This window comes from Camelina sativa, chromosome 7 (assembly GCF_000633955.1).
Source record: "Camelina sativa cultivar DH55 chromosome 7, Cs, whole genome shotgun sequence".
Lineage (NCBI taxonomy): Eukaryota > Viridiplantae > Streptophyta > Magnoliopsida > Brassicales > Brassicaceae > Camelina > Camelina sativa.
In genome coordinates this window covers 28,983,607-28,998,324 of record NC_025691.1, presented here as the reverse complement: position 1 = coordinate 28,998,324, position 14,718 = coordinate 28,983,607, and the positions used below count along the sequence as shown (strand labels likewise).

Here is a 14,718-nt window from a genome sequence, read left to right as displayed (position 1 = left end):
ACATATATATTTACAGAACAATTTAGTCAGTATAACGTTTTTATGCCACTCGTATGTAGTCATTTTCTTTTAAAGAGGTTAGTAGGTTACAAGTTGTTATCCACATATACGTGAGCTAACCCATCTCTCTATGAATACTGCAACATAATGTGGGAGACTGCCATCTAGACACTGAGCAGGCAGGAGAGTCACTTTAGTGTAAGTAATTTTATTCCTTATTTGGAATTGGTATTTATTGTGGAGTTGGAAACAAAAATTTGAATAGGTTCGAGAATTATTTACCCTTGAGACTTGGAAACATCATCTCACCTTGAGTTCTCCCACGGTGTTAGGGTTTGACTCATGGTGGGGGTTCCCATTTACTCTTTAATGCAACTGAACGGGCTTTACTCTTTGATCTAAAGACCATCCTGATGCAATGATACAATGAACCTTCAGATTTAAACCAAATCTACCATCCCAGCACAAGAGATCAATAGAGATTTATATATGTTACTAAGTACTAACCCTGCTGCAACAAACACCGCACCAAAGCTAGTTTGATGGAATGAAGTAAGAAAAATCGCAATTAGGACAACTCCATTTTATATATAGTTTATAGATATGGCAAAATTTAAGTGTCATTTGGACCAGTGATCATATTGTTTCCGATTGGTTGAACTTGTTAAAAGTAAAGACTTTTTAATTTGTGTGCTTTAGTTAAAACATTTTATATTTTGAAATGGAGGGAGTATATAACATATCAAGCAAACAGTTTAAGAGTTGAGAACAATCTTAGCTTCCGAATTTATTTCATTGTCTTGCTATCATGTTCTAAACAAAAACAAAACCAAAGTTTTCCACAAACCTGTCGGTTTTTAACCAAACCTACTTGCTTAATTCAATAAAATAGTGGTCAAAAAAAGTGGTCAGCATTTAGCTCCTTGTTAGTATAAAAAAATGTACTAAATGAAAACATAAGATCCAAACCTACACCTTATAGAACGGAGGAATTAAGAGTGACATAACTCACTCCAACTACGACCAGTACAAGTAGTTGGCGACATTAACTACCCTCTCACCAGCCACCAAACCCAATCCCCACAATATTACCATTACTCTCATATAACTACACAAATTCATATTTACTATTTTTGCCAACACAACTCCTTATAAGATATACACTTCATCAACCTATAGATCTCACTCACATAAACCAACCTAGGACAAAAAAAGAAGAAGAGGAAATGGGTAGATCCAACGAGCAAGATCTACTCTCGACCGAGATCGTCAACCGTGGGATCGAACCATCCGGTCCTAACGCTGGCTCACCAACGTTCTCTGTAAGGGTCCGGAGACGTCTACCGGATTTTCTTCAGTCCGTGAACTTGAAGTACGTGAAACTTGGTTACCACTACCTCATAAACCATGCGGTTTATTTGGCGACCATACCGGTTCTTGTGCTGGTTTTTAGCGCTGAGGTTGGGAGTTTAAGCAGAGAAGAGATTTGGAAGAAACTTTGGGACTATGATCTTGCAACTGTCATCGGGTTCATTGGTGTCTTTGTCTTAACCGCTTGTGTCTACTTCATGTCTCGTCCTCGCTCTGTTTACCTCATTGATTTTGCTTGTTACAAGCCCTCCGATGAACTCAAGGTACGTCAACGTCCCAATCTTTTTCAATAGAGGAAATTAATTAGTCCAAACTAGGTTCACTTAGAAATTATAACTTGATGGATTAGTTTATAGATAGATATAGGGATGCCTAACCAAGCCTCATTAATAAACCAAATTTGTGCCTTTGCATGGGTTGGGTCAGTAATTATTTTTCCGTTTATGAATGTTGCCAAATTCTGTAACTAAAGGTATAAATTTGGTTTATAAAATCTTATTTACAATATAATCAAAGGATATTGATAGGAACCGGACTGATAATTAAATGAAGCTGAACCAAACCAAACAAAAGTCCATTCAATTCCGGTTTACTTATTTTTGCTTTGGATTGGTTTAGGTGACAAAAGAAGAGTTCATAGAGCTGGCTAGAAAGTCTGGGAAATTCGACGAAGAGACACTCGGTTTCAAAAAGAGGATCTTGCAAGCCTCAGGCATAGGCGACGAAACGTACGTCCCAAGATCCATCTCTTCATCGGAGAACATAACAACGATGAAAGAGGGTCGTGAAGAAGCGTCTACAGTGATCTTCGGAGCACTAGACGAGCTCTTCGAGAAGACACGTGTCAAACCTAAAGACGTCGGAGTCCTTGTGGTTAACTGTAGCATTTTCAACCCGACACCGTCACTGTCTGCAATGGTGATCAACCATTACAAAATGAGAGGGAACATACTTAGTTACAACCTCGGAGGGATGGGATGTTCTGCTGGAATCATAGCTGTTGATCTTGCTCGTGACATGCTTCAGTCTAACCCTAACAGTTACGCTGTGGTGGTGAGCACTGAGATGGTTGGGTATAACTGGTACGTTGGAAGTGACAAGTCAATGGTTATACCTAATTGCTTCTTTAGGATGGGTTGCTCCGCTGTTATGCTCTCTAACCGTCGTCGTGACTTCCGCCATGCTAAGTACCGTCTCGAGCACATTGTCCGGACTCACAAGGCTGCCGACGACCGTAGCTTCAGGTTTCATTCTTGTCGATTTTTATTCGTTTTTTAATCTTATGACCTAGCTAGTAACTAATTATATTGTTTGTGGATGGTTTTTAGGAGTGTATACCAAGAAGAAGATGAACAAGGATTCAAGGGTTTGAAGATAAGTAGAGACCTAATGGAAGTAGGAGGTGAAGCTCTCAAGACCAACATCACCACCTTAGGCCCTCTCGTCCTTCCTTTCTCCGAGCAGCTTCTCTTCTTCGCCGCTTTGCTCCGCAGAACTTTTTCACCTGCGGCCAAAACCTCCACAACCACCTCCTTCTCATCTTCCGTCACCGCAAAAACCAATGGAACCAAGTCGTCCTCTTCGGATGTCTCCAAGCCATACATCCCCGACTACAAGCTCGCCTTCGAGCACTTCTGCTTCCACGCGGCAAGCAAAGTAGTGCTTGAGGAGCTTCAAAAGAATCTAGGATTGAGTGAAGAGAACATGGAGGCTTCTAGGATGACACTTCACAGGTTTGGAAACACTTCCAGCAGCGGAATCTGGTACGAGCTGGCTTACTTGGAAGCCAAGGAAAGTGTTCGTAGAGGAGATAGGGTTTGGCAGATTGCATTCGGATCAGGTTTTAAGTGTAACAGTGTGGTGTGGAAGGCAATGAGAAAAGTGAAGAAACCGACAAGGAACAATCCCTGGGTGGATTGCGTCAACCGTTACCCTGTGCCTCTCTGAATTGTTATTCTTCTATATAAAACTATANCTTTCTCCGAGCAGCTTCTCTTCTTCGCCGCTTTGCTCCGCAGAACTTTCTCACCAGCCGCTAAAACCTCCACAACCACCTCCTTCTCATCTTCCGTCACCGCAAAAACCAATGGAACCAAGTCGTCCTCTTCGGATATCTCCAAGCCATACATCCCCGACTACAAGCTCGCCTTCGAGCACTTCTGCTTCCACGCGGCAAGCAAAGTAGTGCTTGAGGAGCTTCAAAAGAATCTAGGATTGAGTGAAGAGAACATGGAGGCTTCTAGGATGACACTTCACAGGTTTGGAAACACTTCCAGCAGCGGAATCTGGTACGAGCTGGCTTACTTGGAAGCCAAGGAAAGTGTTCGTAGAGGAGATAGGGTTTGGCAGATTGCATTCGGATCAGGTTTTAAGTGTAACAGTGTGGTGTGGAAGGCAATGAGAAAAGTGAAGAAACCGACAAGGAACAATCCCTGGGTGGATTGCGTCAACCGTTACCCTGTGCCTCTCTGAATTGTTATTCTTCTATATAAAACTATATATAAATCATGTAAGATCTCTAAATTACTCCAACCAAAAGAGACGATTTGGTTGGATGATAGGAGTTATTTACTGATCATTCGTATCTAAGTCATGCTGTAAGAATGGATGTGGTTAGAAACCTGTTCAGCTTCAACTTGTTTTAATATTTGTTTGTTCTATATTCGACCTTCATAAACTTTGAGAGTAAAGAAAAAAAAACCCGTTGGTTGATAGAACAGATGGTTATTGTAATTTCTTTAATGTTTCAAAGTAAAAAACAATCACTTTGTTACCAATCTAACATCTTTTAAGTGAAGACTTTAAGTTGTTAACAAGGCATTAAAAAGAGAAGAGACTAGAGAACCTCATAGAGATTGCTGCAAATAGATAAAAGATGGGTCTTACAAAAAAAGCCATGTCAAACTAAAAGAAAAAGAAAAAAAGCATTCACTTTCTCACCCTTGCTCTCTCTTATATATCATTCTACTAAGAAACCCTCAGAGAAACCACAGTCAACAAAGATATTGAACAATAAACTACAAACGTAAACTAGTCTTGTGTGTTGATAAACAAAAGAAATTCACAGAGAAACAAGACAGAGAGATTCTTCTATTGATATCACAATGAACAAAAAAACACACAAATATAACAAAATTTCACCAAATTTGAGTGTGTTTGTATCAGAAACAAATAAACAATGCGAAGGATAAATAGACCCAGGCCCAGGCCCAGGCCCACTAAGGGTCATTTTCAAGTCAATGACGCCGTTCTTGATTGACGACTTGTTCATTTGACTACTGACTGACTGACTGACTGACTTGCTTCGTCTCCAATTTTTTTTTCCATAGAGAAAAGCAAAGATCATCGGCGTCGCTGAAGAAGAAGAAGAAGAAGAAGATGGAGTCATCATCTATGTCTCAGACGTTAACTATTGTTTATGCTTCTTTCCTCGGAGGTATCAATCCGATCGCTTCCTTCAAATCATCTCGTTGATTTGATCCTACTTATTATTTTTTCCGAATCCAGCAATACAAAATTAGGTTTTGAGTTTTGGTTACACTTGCTTCTTTCGCTTCTTGGTGGTATTACTTCTCGGAACTGTTCTGTTAAATTCTCCACTGACTAGGTCCATCGAACTTTAACTTCACTTCTTGCTTAAGACAAATCTAGTTTTGATCCTTAGTTTGTTGGATTGCCAAATATTTGTTTGTATTGCCCCATATGATATCGATCCGTTTCTTGTTTTGGTTTATCTCTATACTATGAATTGCGAGACAAGGGGTTGCAGTCAGGTCCCTCCCTGTCTCAAGATCAGCTCCTCTGTAATCTGCTCTAGAGTCTTTTTCACAGCCACTAGTATCTTCTACGAACTTTAGCATCTTTGAGATTGGAAAACAATGTATACTAAGGAACTAGAGCTCGCTTTAGTAACAAAGTAGAAACTAGGAACAATGATCAGGGAGAACAATAGTTATCCAATAATGATTAATGACCCTAGACTTTTTTTTTGTTCAGCAGTGATACCATCAAAATAAATTCAGATTCTGAAATGCGCATCTTGTTAACTAACTTTAAGGACAACTACAAAAATTAAATATACTTACTTCTAAATCCGAGGACTTCAGATAGCAAAAGGTAAGATAGTGTACGAAAGGAACCATTAGATAATTTTGTTCCCATGACTTCACGTTCACGAGATATTCACGTCTCTATCATTGTCACTGTCATCGAAACTATTTATCCTGGCTTTGTAATGCGTGGTTACCAGTCTGGTTGTTGTTTAGCATGTGTTGTTGTGTGACTGGATAAGTGTGTTAGCTGTTAACTTCAATCATAGAAACTGGTTATATTGTCTTGTTCTCATCTGAAATACGAGTGTTAGATCTGGAGTGTGGTAAATCGTGTTATTATTTGGTGGTGAGGTTTGGCACATCATTGGAGTTTATACTGTGACTGCTAGGTCATAATGTTGTGTATCTATACGATTCTTTGACTCATGGCAATTTTTGTGGTGGCAGCTGGTGGGTTGATTGGTTGCCTGAAAGGCGGAAGCAAAATATCACTAGTCGCAGGAGGAGGATCAGCTGCATTGTTCTATTATGTATCTACGGAGCTCCCTAGAAATCCTGTCTTAGCATCTTCCATTGGCATTGGTTAAAGACTCTTACTTCCTGTCCATTCTTGGCAAATCTTAAACCAGCTTATGATGAATCCAAAGTTCAAGTATGTTACAGTGGATGCAGTAACTTGGTTCTCCTGTCTGGTCTATCTAACTCTTTGGATGTTAATTATGCAGTGGGGTCGGTGGCACTGACAGGGATGATGGGATCGCGTTACTTAAGGACGAGGAAAGTGATCCCGGCTGGAGTTGTGTCGTTGGTGTCACTCGTCATGACTGGAGCTTACTTGCACGGCCTCATTCGCTCAAGTTGAAAGCCTCTCTGCCATCTTCCTTGTGGACCTATTTCCCAATGTTGTTAAAAGTTTTAGGTGGGCATTTCAAAGTTTCTGAGTATTGTATTGTTGTACAAATGCTTTGTGCCTTTGTGTGTGGTGTTGTTTCTTTTATCAAAAGTTGTTTTTGTCCCGTGTAGTTTTAAGAAAATATGCTGCTAAGTAAATGAAACAATGATATTGAAGAGTAAGAATTTCACTAAAGTGAGAACTTAAACATCTTATTGTGCAACACGACGAGGACTTCTAAAGCTCAGATAAAGAGAGCCACAGAATCCGAGACTTAAAAGTAAACGCGATGCGATGGAGTAGAAGATAAGGTCAACAACAACACAAAAGTTTATAGGATAATCTTCACTTTTATTAGCAAATTTCGACGTACAAATGCATTATTATTTTACATTTTCACATAAGAAAAGTTTTTACACACTGAAACATTAGATACTTTTATCTATTTTCGTTAGAAAACATCAAGGGATTTTGTCTATTTTGTCATAAAACCTATGCGTTTACGTTTTGTGATTTTTGGCTAATAGCTATTTTATGGTTACTCCTACAACAACTTTTACTGCACAAATACACATTGTTAAAAGAGAGTCACATATAAAGTTGAAAATCAAAGTTTAACCGGAGATGGAATTGAAAACCTTTTTGTGGTGAAATTAAAAAGAACATCAAAATGCATTTGTATGGCCAAAATATCTGTCGTTATTAGCCAAGATTCACAGAGTTGTGCTTAGTATGGAGACAGTCACGTTTCATCTATCCACTCCTAAAGCGAATAGAGTGGCTATGGATATAGCGTGCAGTGTCACTCGGGATGGTAGGTTCACCTCGTATTTAGCTCTGGGAGGGCCGGCGTGGCTTCATAATCGCTTAGAGTTAGATCGTCGAGCTTGAACTTTCCTTCGTCTCCATCTTTGTTTATTTACGCGTTTGTTTTGCTAGCTTTGCTCTGTCAAACATCTCTTTATATTTGAAGACGATCAAAAAAAAAATGCATTTGAATTTTACATTATACATTTTCACATAATTAGAAAGAAGAAAAAAAAAACTAAACTAAAACAAACAAGAATCCCACTTCTCAAGGCTTTTAAAACAATTGCTCTCATTAATACTTACTCTCACAACAACTCTAACTGCACAAATAACAGTGTTAAAAGTCATATAACGTGTGAAATCAAAAGTTAATCCACAAACTTACAGTTTCATCCCTAAACCATCCATTTAGTTTCTCTGGCTAAGATATTTAATAGCAATGGTAGTTTCATCATTAACTACTAACAACAATAGTATAATCAAATAAACAAGGAAGAAATTCAAAGAGTTCTTCTTGAATTAGATCAAACTGACATCATCACAGTGAGATTCGATTTTGTTCTTTACAGATCAAAATATGCATCAACTTGCTCACGCACCTTCTCGAGAAGCGTAGCTTTTTCAGATCCATGATTTCTTAAGATAAACTAGTTACGCTTCTTCGAGCTGGTGCTTGAACGAGTAGATGGAATCAGTGAATTGTGCCTAAAAAGTAACTAAAGAAAGAACAAGCAAAGAAACAAACATGGTTAGAGAACAAAACTTATAGTCTTGAACATAGCTTAGAACTACAAGTGTACAAGCAAACGAAAAGTTGAATATTTTCTATGGGTGAGGATGCTCATACACTAGCCAATAAGGAATGGATTTTATAGAAGGGAAGCTAGAAAATAAAAGTAGGAGATAGGGTTTGACACTGATTTTCTCTAGTCTACACCATTCACGTGTCACATGTCCCTAAACATGGGCTTTCATAGGATTTCGAGGCCCAGTATGAGCCACCGACACATATCTTCCATTCTCAAATGTATGTGTAAACATATAACGAAGACTGTTTCATCACATGTCTTGTCTACGGACTATAGTAGACAATCTTGAAGAGAAAGTTTGTGTTATTGTTCAGACAATGAGTCAAGGATTGTTGCCGAGTATCATGATTTTAACAATGGTGCTATTTTAGTTTTTGCATTTGGGAGTTCGATGTGCACATTACATGCTGTTTATTTGACCAAAACAACATAGTGTATTAGTTCAGACGCTGCATTTGGATGCAAAAGCAAGTGGATATTTTTAGCTGCAATAAAAGGTGAGTTTGTATGTCATAGTGGAAGTAGAAGATGGTTCAAAGATCACATAACAACATGAAAAAAATGCACACAGAATGCAACTAAAGTTACAAGTGAGCCCCTGATTTTTCCATTACAAATCTTCCCCTCATAGGTTTGAAAGCTTTGAGGAATGATGTATGTATGTACCTCTGTATGAGGCCTGCTGTTAAATGGACTTCATCTTTTCCCGCATCTTGTATTGCAGCGTTGCGGGAGCACAATCTAGCGGTGTTTCTCCTGATGGGCGATTAACAATTTATATACTTTAGGCGAAACCAGAGAAATTCCAACGATTAATAAAGAAATCACAAGTAGCACAAAACAAATGAATCACTAGTCAAACTTGTTCTACCTAAAATGATTGGACACATTATCAAGGCAAGATTTGCGTATCATGAGAATTACCTTGTGCATTTTTGTACTCGAGGCTTGCTCCATGATCCATCAAAATCAACGCAATATTAGTTTGGTTGAATAAGACAGCCTGTGGAACCAAAAGATGATCTAATTAGTATATTTGGACTTACCTAACCAAACCAATCACACATATGGCAGAGATAGAGAAGATTACCAGATGAAGCACTGACATTCCCTGCTTGTCACGGTAATTTGCATCTACGCCCTGCAACTCTTACAGATTTAGCCTTTCTGAACACTAAATTAAGCCCAGCTTCTTTAATGGAGATTAAGTATACCTCTTTTAGAATCTTTTTCACACCTGCAGTGTCACCATTCTTAATTGCTTCCCTTAATCCCTTTTTACATACAAACACATTTCATTAAATCTATGAATTTATCTGTCAGAAAAATAAGCTATGGTCTATCCATGTAATGAAATGTCAAAGAGTTAACTACCTCCCCACTGGCTTCATAGTCTCTTTGGGGGATGTCTTGTCCAGGATTCAGAGCTGACCTGAGATTTTCCCACAGCTAAGTTACATATCAAGATACACCAGAAAGACATAGAAACTTCACTCAGACAGCAAGTTCCACAAAGGTTTTCTACAGAAATGAACAAAAAGCAGATGAACCAATTACACATGAAACTAGATTTGATCTGTATAGTTGAAGTGCAAGTAAATCCAAAGGCACAAATGCCAAGACAGACAAGTTTCTCTCATATCTAAATCTCATGGGAGTAAAACTGTAGACGCAAGCTTTTGCCTTGATACTAGGACTAAATACTAACATACCTAGAATTGCTGCTGGAAGTGGAACCTTTACTTTTTGCTGAAGGCTCTGACTTTGACTGAGGAAGAGACACAGGAGCAATGGTAGCCTGTTCCAAAAGCGCATCTTCAGAAGATAACAACATAATATATTATGTAGGATAAGGAACACAAAGACTTAGAAAAAGAAAAAGAGATATATACCGGTGGGTTTGGTTTAATGGTTGGTTTGGAAGGAGCAACACAGATGCAAAGAGGCATACCACAGTTGCATTCCATGGTTTCACTGCCTCCTCCAAGGCCAATATCGTCGTCAATATCAAATCTCGAAACTTGTTCTGTTAGAGAATTAAGTTTACTGGAAAACAACAGCAGCAGCATACATACGAGTTTGACTTATTTTGCCTGTATTGTTTGCTGCCACAAATAGAAATAAGAAGAACATTGACAGGATAATTTCCAAGTAAGCCTAACTAACAATGATTTGTTCTTCTTATAGCATATATATTATTTTTTCTTTTCACATAGTCTTTTGTTTCAACATAGGTAGGTTCTTACCAAAATTGTGTAATAGTAATAAATCATTAATTTCCCAAATTGGATTCCAAGTAAATCAGACTAATTTCAGATTCCAAAATTGGATTTTTTTTTTTTTTTTTCTCGGAAACTAAACAAAAACCCAAATCAATCTAAGCATTTCCTTAGAAAAGAGTAAAAACCCAAACCAAGATCTAAACACACAACCAAAACTAATGTATGTGGGAAGAGCTATAATAATAAATCAGAAGAAGAAGAAGAAGAAGCAAGTCACCTGTCAAAGATGCCGTCGAAACAAAATCGCCCGAAAGCTTGAAGAAAACAGATATATATGCTTCTTTTGGTGGAGTTTCTAGGAATAATAATAAAAAAGATGATCCAACAAGTAATTGATTGATCGTTTTATTATTATTTTTTATTTTTTTTAAAAAAACTCATATTATTAATATTTAAGGACAAAAGACTAAAGAAAAATAAATTTTAAATTTTTCTTGATCGTTTTATTAATTTTTAATTTTATTCATGTTTCAAATTTATAATTGTGTTATTTATGTTTCAATTCTGTATTTATATTACTCATTTTCTATTCTGAATTGTAATTTTCTTACAGTAATTTTTTTTATTTGAATTGTTATTTTGGTTGTTAGAAACTTAGAATGATGAATGTGATTTTTTTTTTTTTTTTAAGTTTGGAAAATCTCTTTTAATGATTTCAAAAATCGGAAAACATAGTAACAATTAAAATGTTAATTTGGATTATACAATACTTTTAGGACTTCAAAAGTTGTAAATGTGATTGGAAACAATAGGCTTACAAAAAGCCCCCTCATCCCTTATTAATGCACTTTTTTTTTTGTTTTTGTATTCGTTTTTTATACCCAAACAAAAAAGTCACTGCTAATATCGGTCAGATTCTTACAGGATACCAAGAACAAGATCACACCCAACGCAGTCCACTGATTAAGAGTACATGTATAACATTCATTGATTGAGAAGCAAGCAATGAGAAAAAGAAAAAAAATCCATCTAATCAACATATGCTTCTCCACCCAACCCATAGCCTACTCCATTTGAAAGTAGAGAATATGCAACGCAGAAGTCGGGATTTCCGCGACCAAATCCTTTTCGGAAAACCAACTGTCAATGAAGTTGCCAATAGGAGGAGATTCCTTTGGATTTGCAGCAGCCCATCTGTCTGCAAGCTTAAACCCAAACTTAGATGCTGCTGACAGGAGAGAAGGTTCATCAACCCTTCTGAAAACATGGCATAGAATCAATGCCGGCTTTTCTTTCCCCTCCGTTTCCCGTAACATCAGCAGTTCTTTTGCGGTTTCAAACAGAGGAATAATGGCTTCAGCTACATAGGTAACATCTGTCCCGATTATAACTTCAAAGCCTCCACCACATGCCAAACCCTTGATGCCTTGTATATGCTCTTTGTTTCCCCATTCAAGTAGACCTGTTTTCAGTTTCCCAAGTAAACAAGACTGGAGGTTCATTGTGATGTTCTCCGTCAATAGCGTTAGTGCCTTTGTATCTGCATCGGTAGCTACCACAAGGCTAGCTGATCTGGCAGCTACCATCGAGCATATTCCTGTGCAGCCACAACCCAATTCCAACACCCGTTTTCCAGAAACAATGTTTTGGTTCCTGTCAAGAACAGAAGCCATAAGCCGAGCTGACTCCCATAGCATCAACCCCGTAGATTTGCATGTATGTTGATATTCTTTGGACAAATGTTTGATTTTAAATGCAGAATCCCTAAGCTTAACCACGCTCATCTATGAAAACAAACCAGAGATGAATTTGTAGACATAAAAGAAAGAATTAAAAAAGCAGTGAGATTACTCTCAAGTCTCTTTACCTCATGACTTGATGGAGAGGCTCCAAACATTTCCATAGCCAGCCCATCGGATATGTCAATGTCGGTATTATCAACAATCTCTTTTCTTTCTTGCTCCTCAGATTTAAGCTGATTGTTGTTACTTTGTTGTTCAGAGTTGTCTAGTTTGGTAGGGTTTTTCTTGTCGTTTGATAGACGAAATGTAGCTTGGACCCAGCGCCGATTCATGACCAGTTCACGTGAACGATTCTCGACTTGTTTGCAGCAAACATCAAGCTCCTCAACTTCAAATCCTTGTTCGGAAAACAAAGTTTCTAGGAATTCATTAGAAAAGTAGAATGCACGCTGCATAAATAATGTAAAATCATCACACTACTGCCAAAGTTAGGGAAGAGATAGCCTTCGAAAAGCGGAGGAAAGAAAGAACTTACAGTGCCATCACCTCTGACATAAAAGTTCTCGCTGATCTTCTGATCCTTCCCAGAAAACCTCTCCTGTTGATCAAATACTAAAGCACGCAGATCAGAGATAAATCATTTACAGAATACAAAAAAAAAATAACCTAAAACATGAGCAAAAAGGCACTTGAAAATATTGTCTTTTGAACATGAAGTTCAAGTGACTCGTTCAAGTGTATCATAATGGGGAATTCATATGACGTTTGATGCATTGATAGGTATTTTTAGTGAGATTTTACTTCCGCTAACATGGCAAAACAGAGAAGCAATAACTAAACTATGAAAGTAATAAAAAGGTGGATCAAACCTGAGCAAGATCACCAACAGCATAGTCACGGAAGAGAATACACCCATTCGGCTGAAAACAGAAGAATATGAAAGTAACTAAACATGAGAAATTCAGACTTGCAGAGGAAGATGGATGCCCAAAAAGTTCATTAGAAGAAATGTGGTTGATACCTTAAGTACTTTCCTAATATTCTGCAATACTAAGGGCATCTTCTCTGGTGATACCGCAGATAATACAAATATCTGTTCAACAAGTATTTGACATGAGATATATTTTAGAATGACAAAGGAAAAGGCTCAAACATGATATATTGATCAACACAAAAACCAGGGAGCAATTAAAAGGAAAACGTTAATTTTTTGCTAAAAATACCATGGTCACAATATCAACTGAAGATGGAGAAATATGATTGTCAAGACCATCCCCCGTCAAGTCACAAGCAAATGCACACACGCGCGTCTCTGTGTATTCATCATGAGCCTGAATGTCAAAACAAGTCAAATACACCCTGAACAAGTTCAACAGAAGCCAGTAACCTAAAGACTATGAAGCACATGACAATTCGTACACTATTCCATGTGGTGGACGCAACAAGCAACCATTCACAGGCATAAACTAAGGTACACAAACCAGTTAAATGTGCTTAAGAGACACAAAGGCGATTACTATAAATTGCCAGTTAATGAATTGACACTCCATCAGCAGGTACTCATGCATAATGCAGCGAACTTGCGTCATGGAGCTGAATAAATTGACTTCACTAGCAAAGAAAAATCAACCAGATAAAAGCAAACACTAGAGAAGAATAATGAACTGACCTTGACCAACTCGACAGCTCGTGGTGAAAAATCACATGCATAGACGAAAATGTCTGGATATGTGGCAATTAAAGGAAATATGGTGTTTCCAGCTCCACAGCCAACCTGCAAATGAAGACCAATAGCTCAGCATACAAAAGCTACTCATCTAGCAAAGAACGAAATAGTTCGATTTAGATAAGTAACAGCTAGAGCATTTGTGATTACCTCAAGAATGACTCTTTTTCCACTGACCTGAAAAAAGAGAATAAAGAGAAACTCAGGTTGAATATTACAATAAGTAATGCAGCAGATACCATTATGAATTAGTTTTATAACTCACAGAAAAATAGCTGTTCCATTCCTTGTCCAGGTAGTGGCGGTCTTTGAAAAACTGATGAAGAACAAGTAAAAACATTATCATATAAAGTAGAGTAATACCATTTGCACAAAGCACGAATGGCAACATTGTAATATGAATAGAGATCAATTAGATCTGGTCAAAACTGAAATCAAGGGCTGAGGCAGTTGAAAACAGATCCCTTTACCAGAAACTCTGTACACAAGATCCGCTCAAGGACTCAGACCATAATTCGTTTCCTACTAAAGAACGGCCATACAAACACACCTGAGTTACTAAAAGTCTAATGGAGATAGCTCAGTATCACTAACTAACTTGAGTCCCCAAACCTACCAAACACCCTAAACAGTCGAGAGAGAGAGAGAGAAAGAGAGAGAGAGAGAAAAAAAAAAGGCTTACTCTGTCTCCATGATGCTTGTAAAATATATCCCAATCCTTTTTAGCATCCCTTTCATACTTCTCTGAGAGATATAAAACAGTACGATTAAAGGAGCAAGCTTGCAAAAAATAATAAGCTAAAAGATGTGAACTTTGGACAAACCTCGCCAAAAAGGAGAAACACCAGAGTTAGCTGTCGGATAAATCTGCAGCTTCTCAATCGATTTCTGGTGCTGCTCTTCTATAACAGAAGACATTATTACCAGAAGCCGTCCGTGTGTGTCTTCATAAGAACAAAAACACGATAATGAGTAAATAAAACAATACCCCAAGTAAACAAACAAGCCGTGTCTCGGATCAAGAAACAAGAATACTAACCCGTGGTTCTCTGACGGCAAAACACTTGGGGTTCTTCTTTCTCTAAGAAATCTGA

General features: G+C 37.8%; 4 protein-coding genes and 1 long non-coding RNA gene across 8 annotated transcripts; 2 read left to right on the top strand and 3 right to left on the bottom strand.

Annotated features, from left to right (window-relative positions):
- On the top strand, nucleotides 1,135–4,090 carry LOC104752256 (3-ketoacyl-CoA synthase 10). Of its 2 annotated transcripts, XM_010419107.2 has the most exons (4): nucleotides 1,135–1,634; nucleotides 1,990–2,615; nucleotides 2,700–2,821; nucleotides 3,347–4,090. In XM_010419107.2, exons 1-4 carry the CDS (start codon nucleotides 1,227–1,229, stop codon nucleotides 3,841–3,843), a joined length of 1,653 nt encoding a protein of 550 aa, XP_010417409.1. In that variant the 5' UTR covers nucleotides 1,135–1,226; the 3' UTR covers nucleotides 3,844–4,090. The 2 variants fall into 2 exon arrangements, with proteins under 2 accessions (XP_010417409.1, XP_010417407.1); XM_010419105.2 differs by lacking the exon at nucleotides 3,347–4,090 and having other exon boundaries at nucleotides 2,700–3,339.
- On the top strand, nucleotides 4,648–6,525 carry LOC104703151 (protein FATTY ACID EXPORT 7-like). Its single transcript, XM_010419104.1, has 3 exons — nucleotides 4,648–4,807; nucleotides 5,871–6,005; nucleotides 6,149–6,525. Exons 1-3 carry the CDS (start codon nucleotides 4,750–4,752, stop codon nucleotides 6,283–6,285), a joined length of 330 nt encoding a protein of 109 aa, XP_010417406.1. The 5' UTR covers nucleotides 4,648–4,749; the 3' UTR covers nucleotides 6,286–6,525.
- On the bottom strand, nucleotides 6,686–7,994 carry LOC104703150. The gene is made up of 2 exons (XR_754140.2): nucleotides 7,725–7,994; nucleotides 6,686–7,274 (listed from the first exon to the last, which is right to left on the bottom strand). It is a non-coding gene; the product is annotated as an uncharacterized LOC104703150 (long non-coding RNA).
- Nucleotides 8,395–10,519, bottom strand: LOC104703149 (ankyrin repeat domain-containing protein 1). 2 transcript variants are annotated; one of them, XM_010419101.2, is made up of 8 exons: nucleotides 10,434–10,519; nucleotides 9,827–10,039; nucleotides 9,647–9,732; nucleotides 9,309–9,366; nucleotides 9,149–9,208; nucleotides 9,025–9,075; nucleotides 8,859–8,937; nucleotides 8,395–8,690 (listed from the first exon to the last, which is right to left on the bottom strand). In XM_010419101.2, exons 2-8 carry the CDS (start codon nucleotides 10,001–10,003, stop codon nucleotides 8,620–8,622), a joined length of 582 nt encoding a protein of 193 aa, XP_010417403.1. In that variant the 5' UTR covers nucleotides 10,004–10,039; nucleotides 10,434–10,519; the 3' UTR covers nucleotides 8,395–8,619. The 2 variants fall into 2 exon arrangements, with proteins under 2 accessions (XP_010417403.1, XP_019083516.1); XM_019227971.1 differs by having other exon boundaries at nucleotides 9,827–9,908; nucleotides 10,434–10,507.
- Nucleotides 10,971–14,712, bottom strand: LOC104703148 (uncharacterized methyltransferase C3H7.11-like). Of its 2 annotated transcripts, none has more exons than XM_010419100.2 (12): nucleotides 14,664–14,712; nucleotides 14,449–14,568; nucleotides 14,307–14,368; nucleotides 13,890–13,940; nucleotides 13,775–13,801; nucleotides 13,568–13,672; nucleotides 13,122–13,229; nucleotides 12,920–12,991; nucleotides 12,768–12,818; nucleotides 12,434–12,496; nucleotides 12,024–12,347; nucleotides 10,971–11,940 (listed from the first exon to the last, which is right to left on the bottom strand). In XM_010419100.2, exons 2-12 carry the CDS (start codon nucleotides 14,540–14,542, stop codon nucleotides 11,221–11,223), a joined length of 1,677 nt encoding a protein of 558 aa, XP_010417402.1. In that variant the 5' UTR covers nucleotides 14,543–14,568; nucleotides 14,664–14,712; the 3' UTR covers nucleotides 10,971–11,220. The 2 variants fall into 2 exon arrangements, with proteins under 2 accessions (XP_010417402.1, XP_019083515.1); XM_019227970.1 differs by having other exon boundaries at nucleotides 11,479–11,809.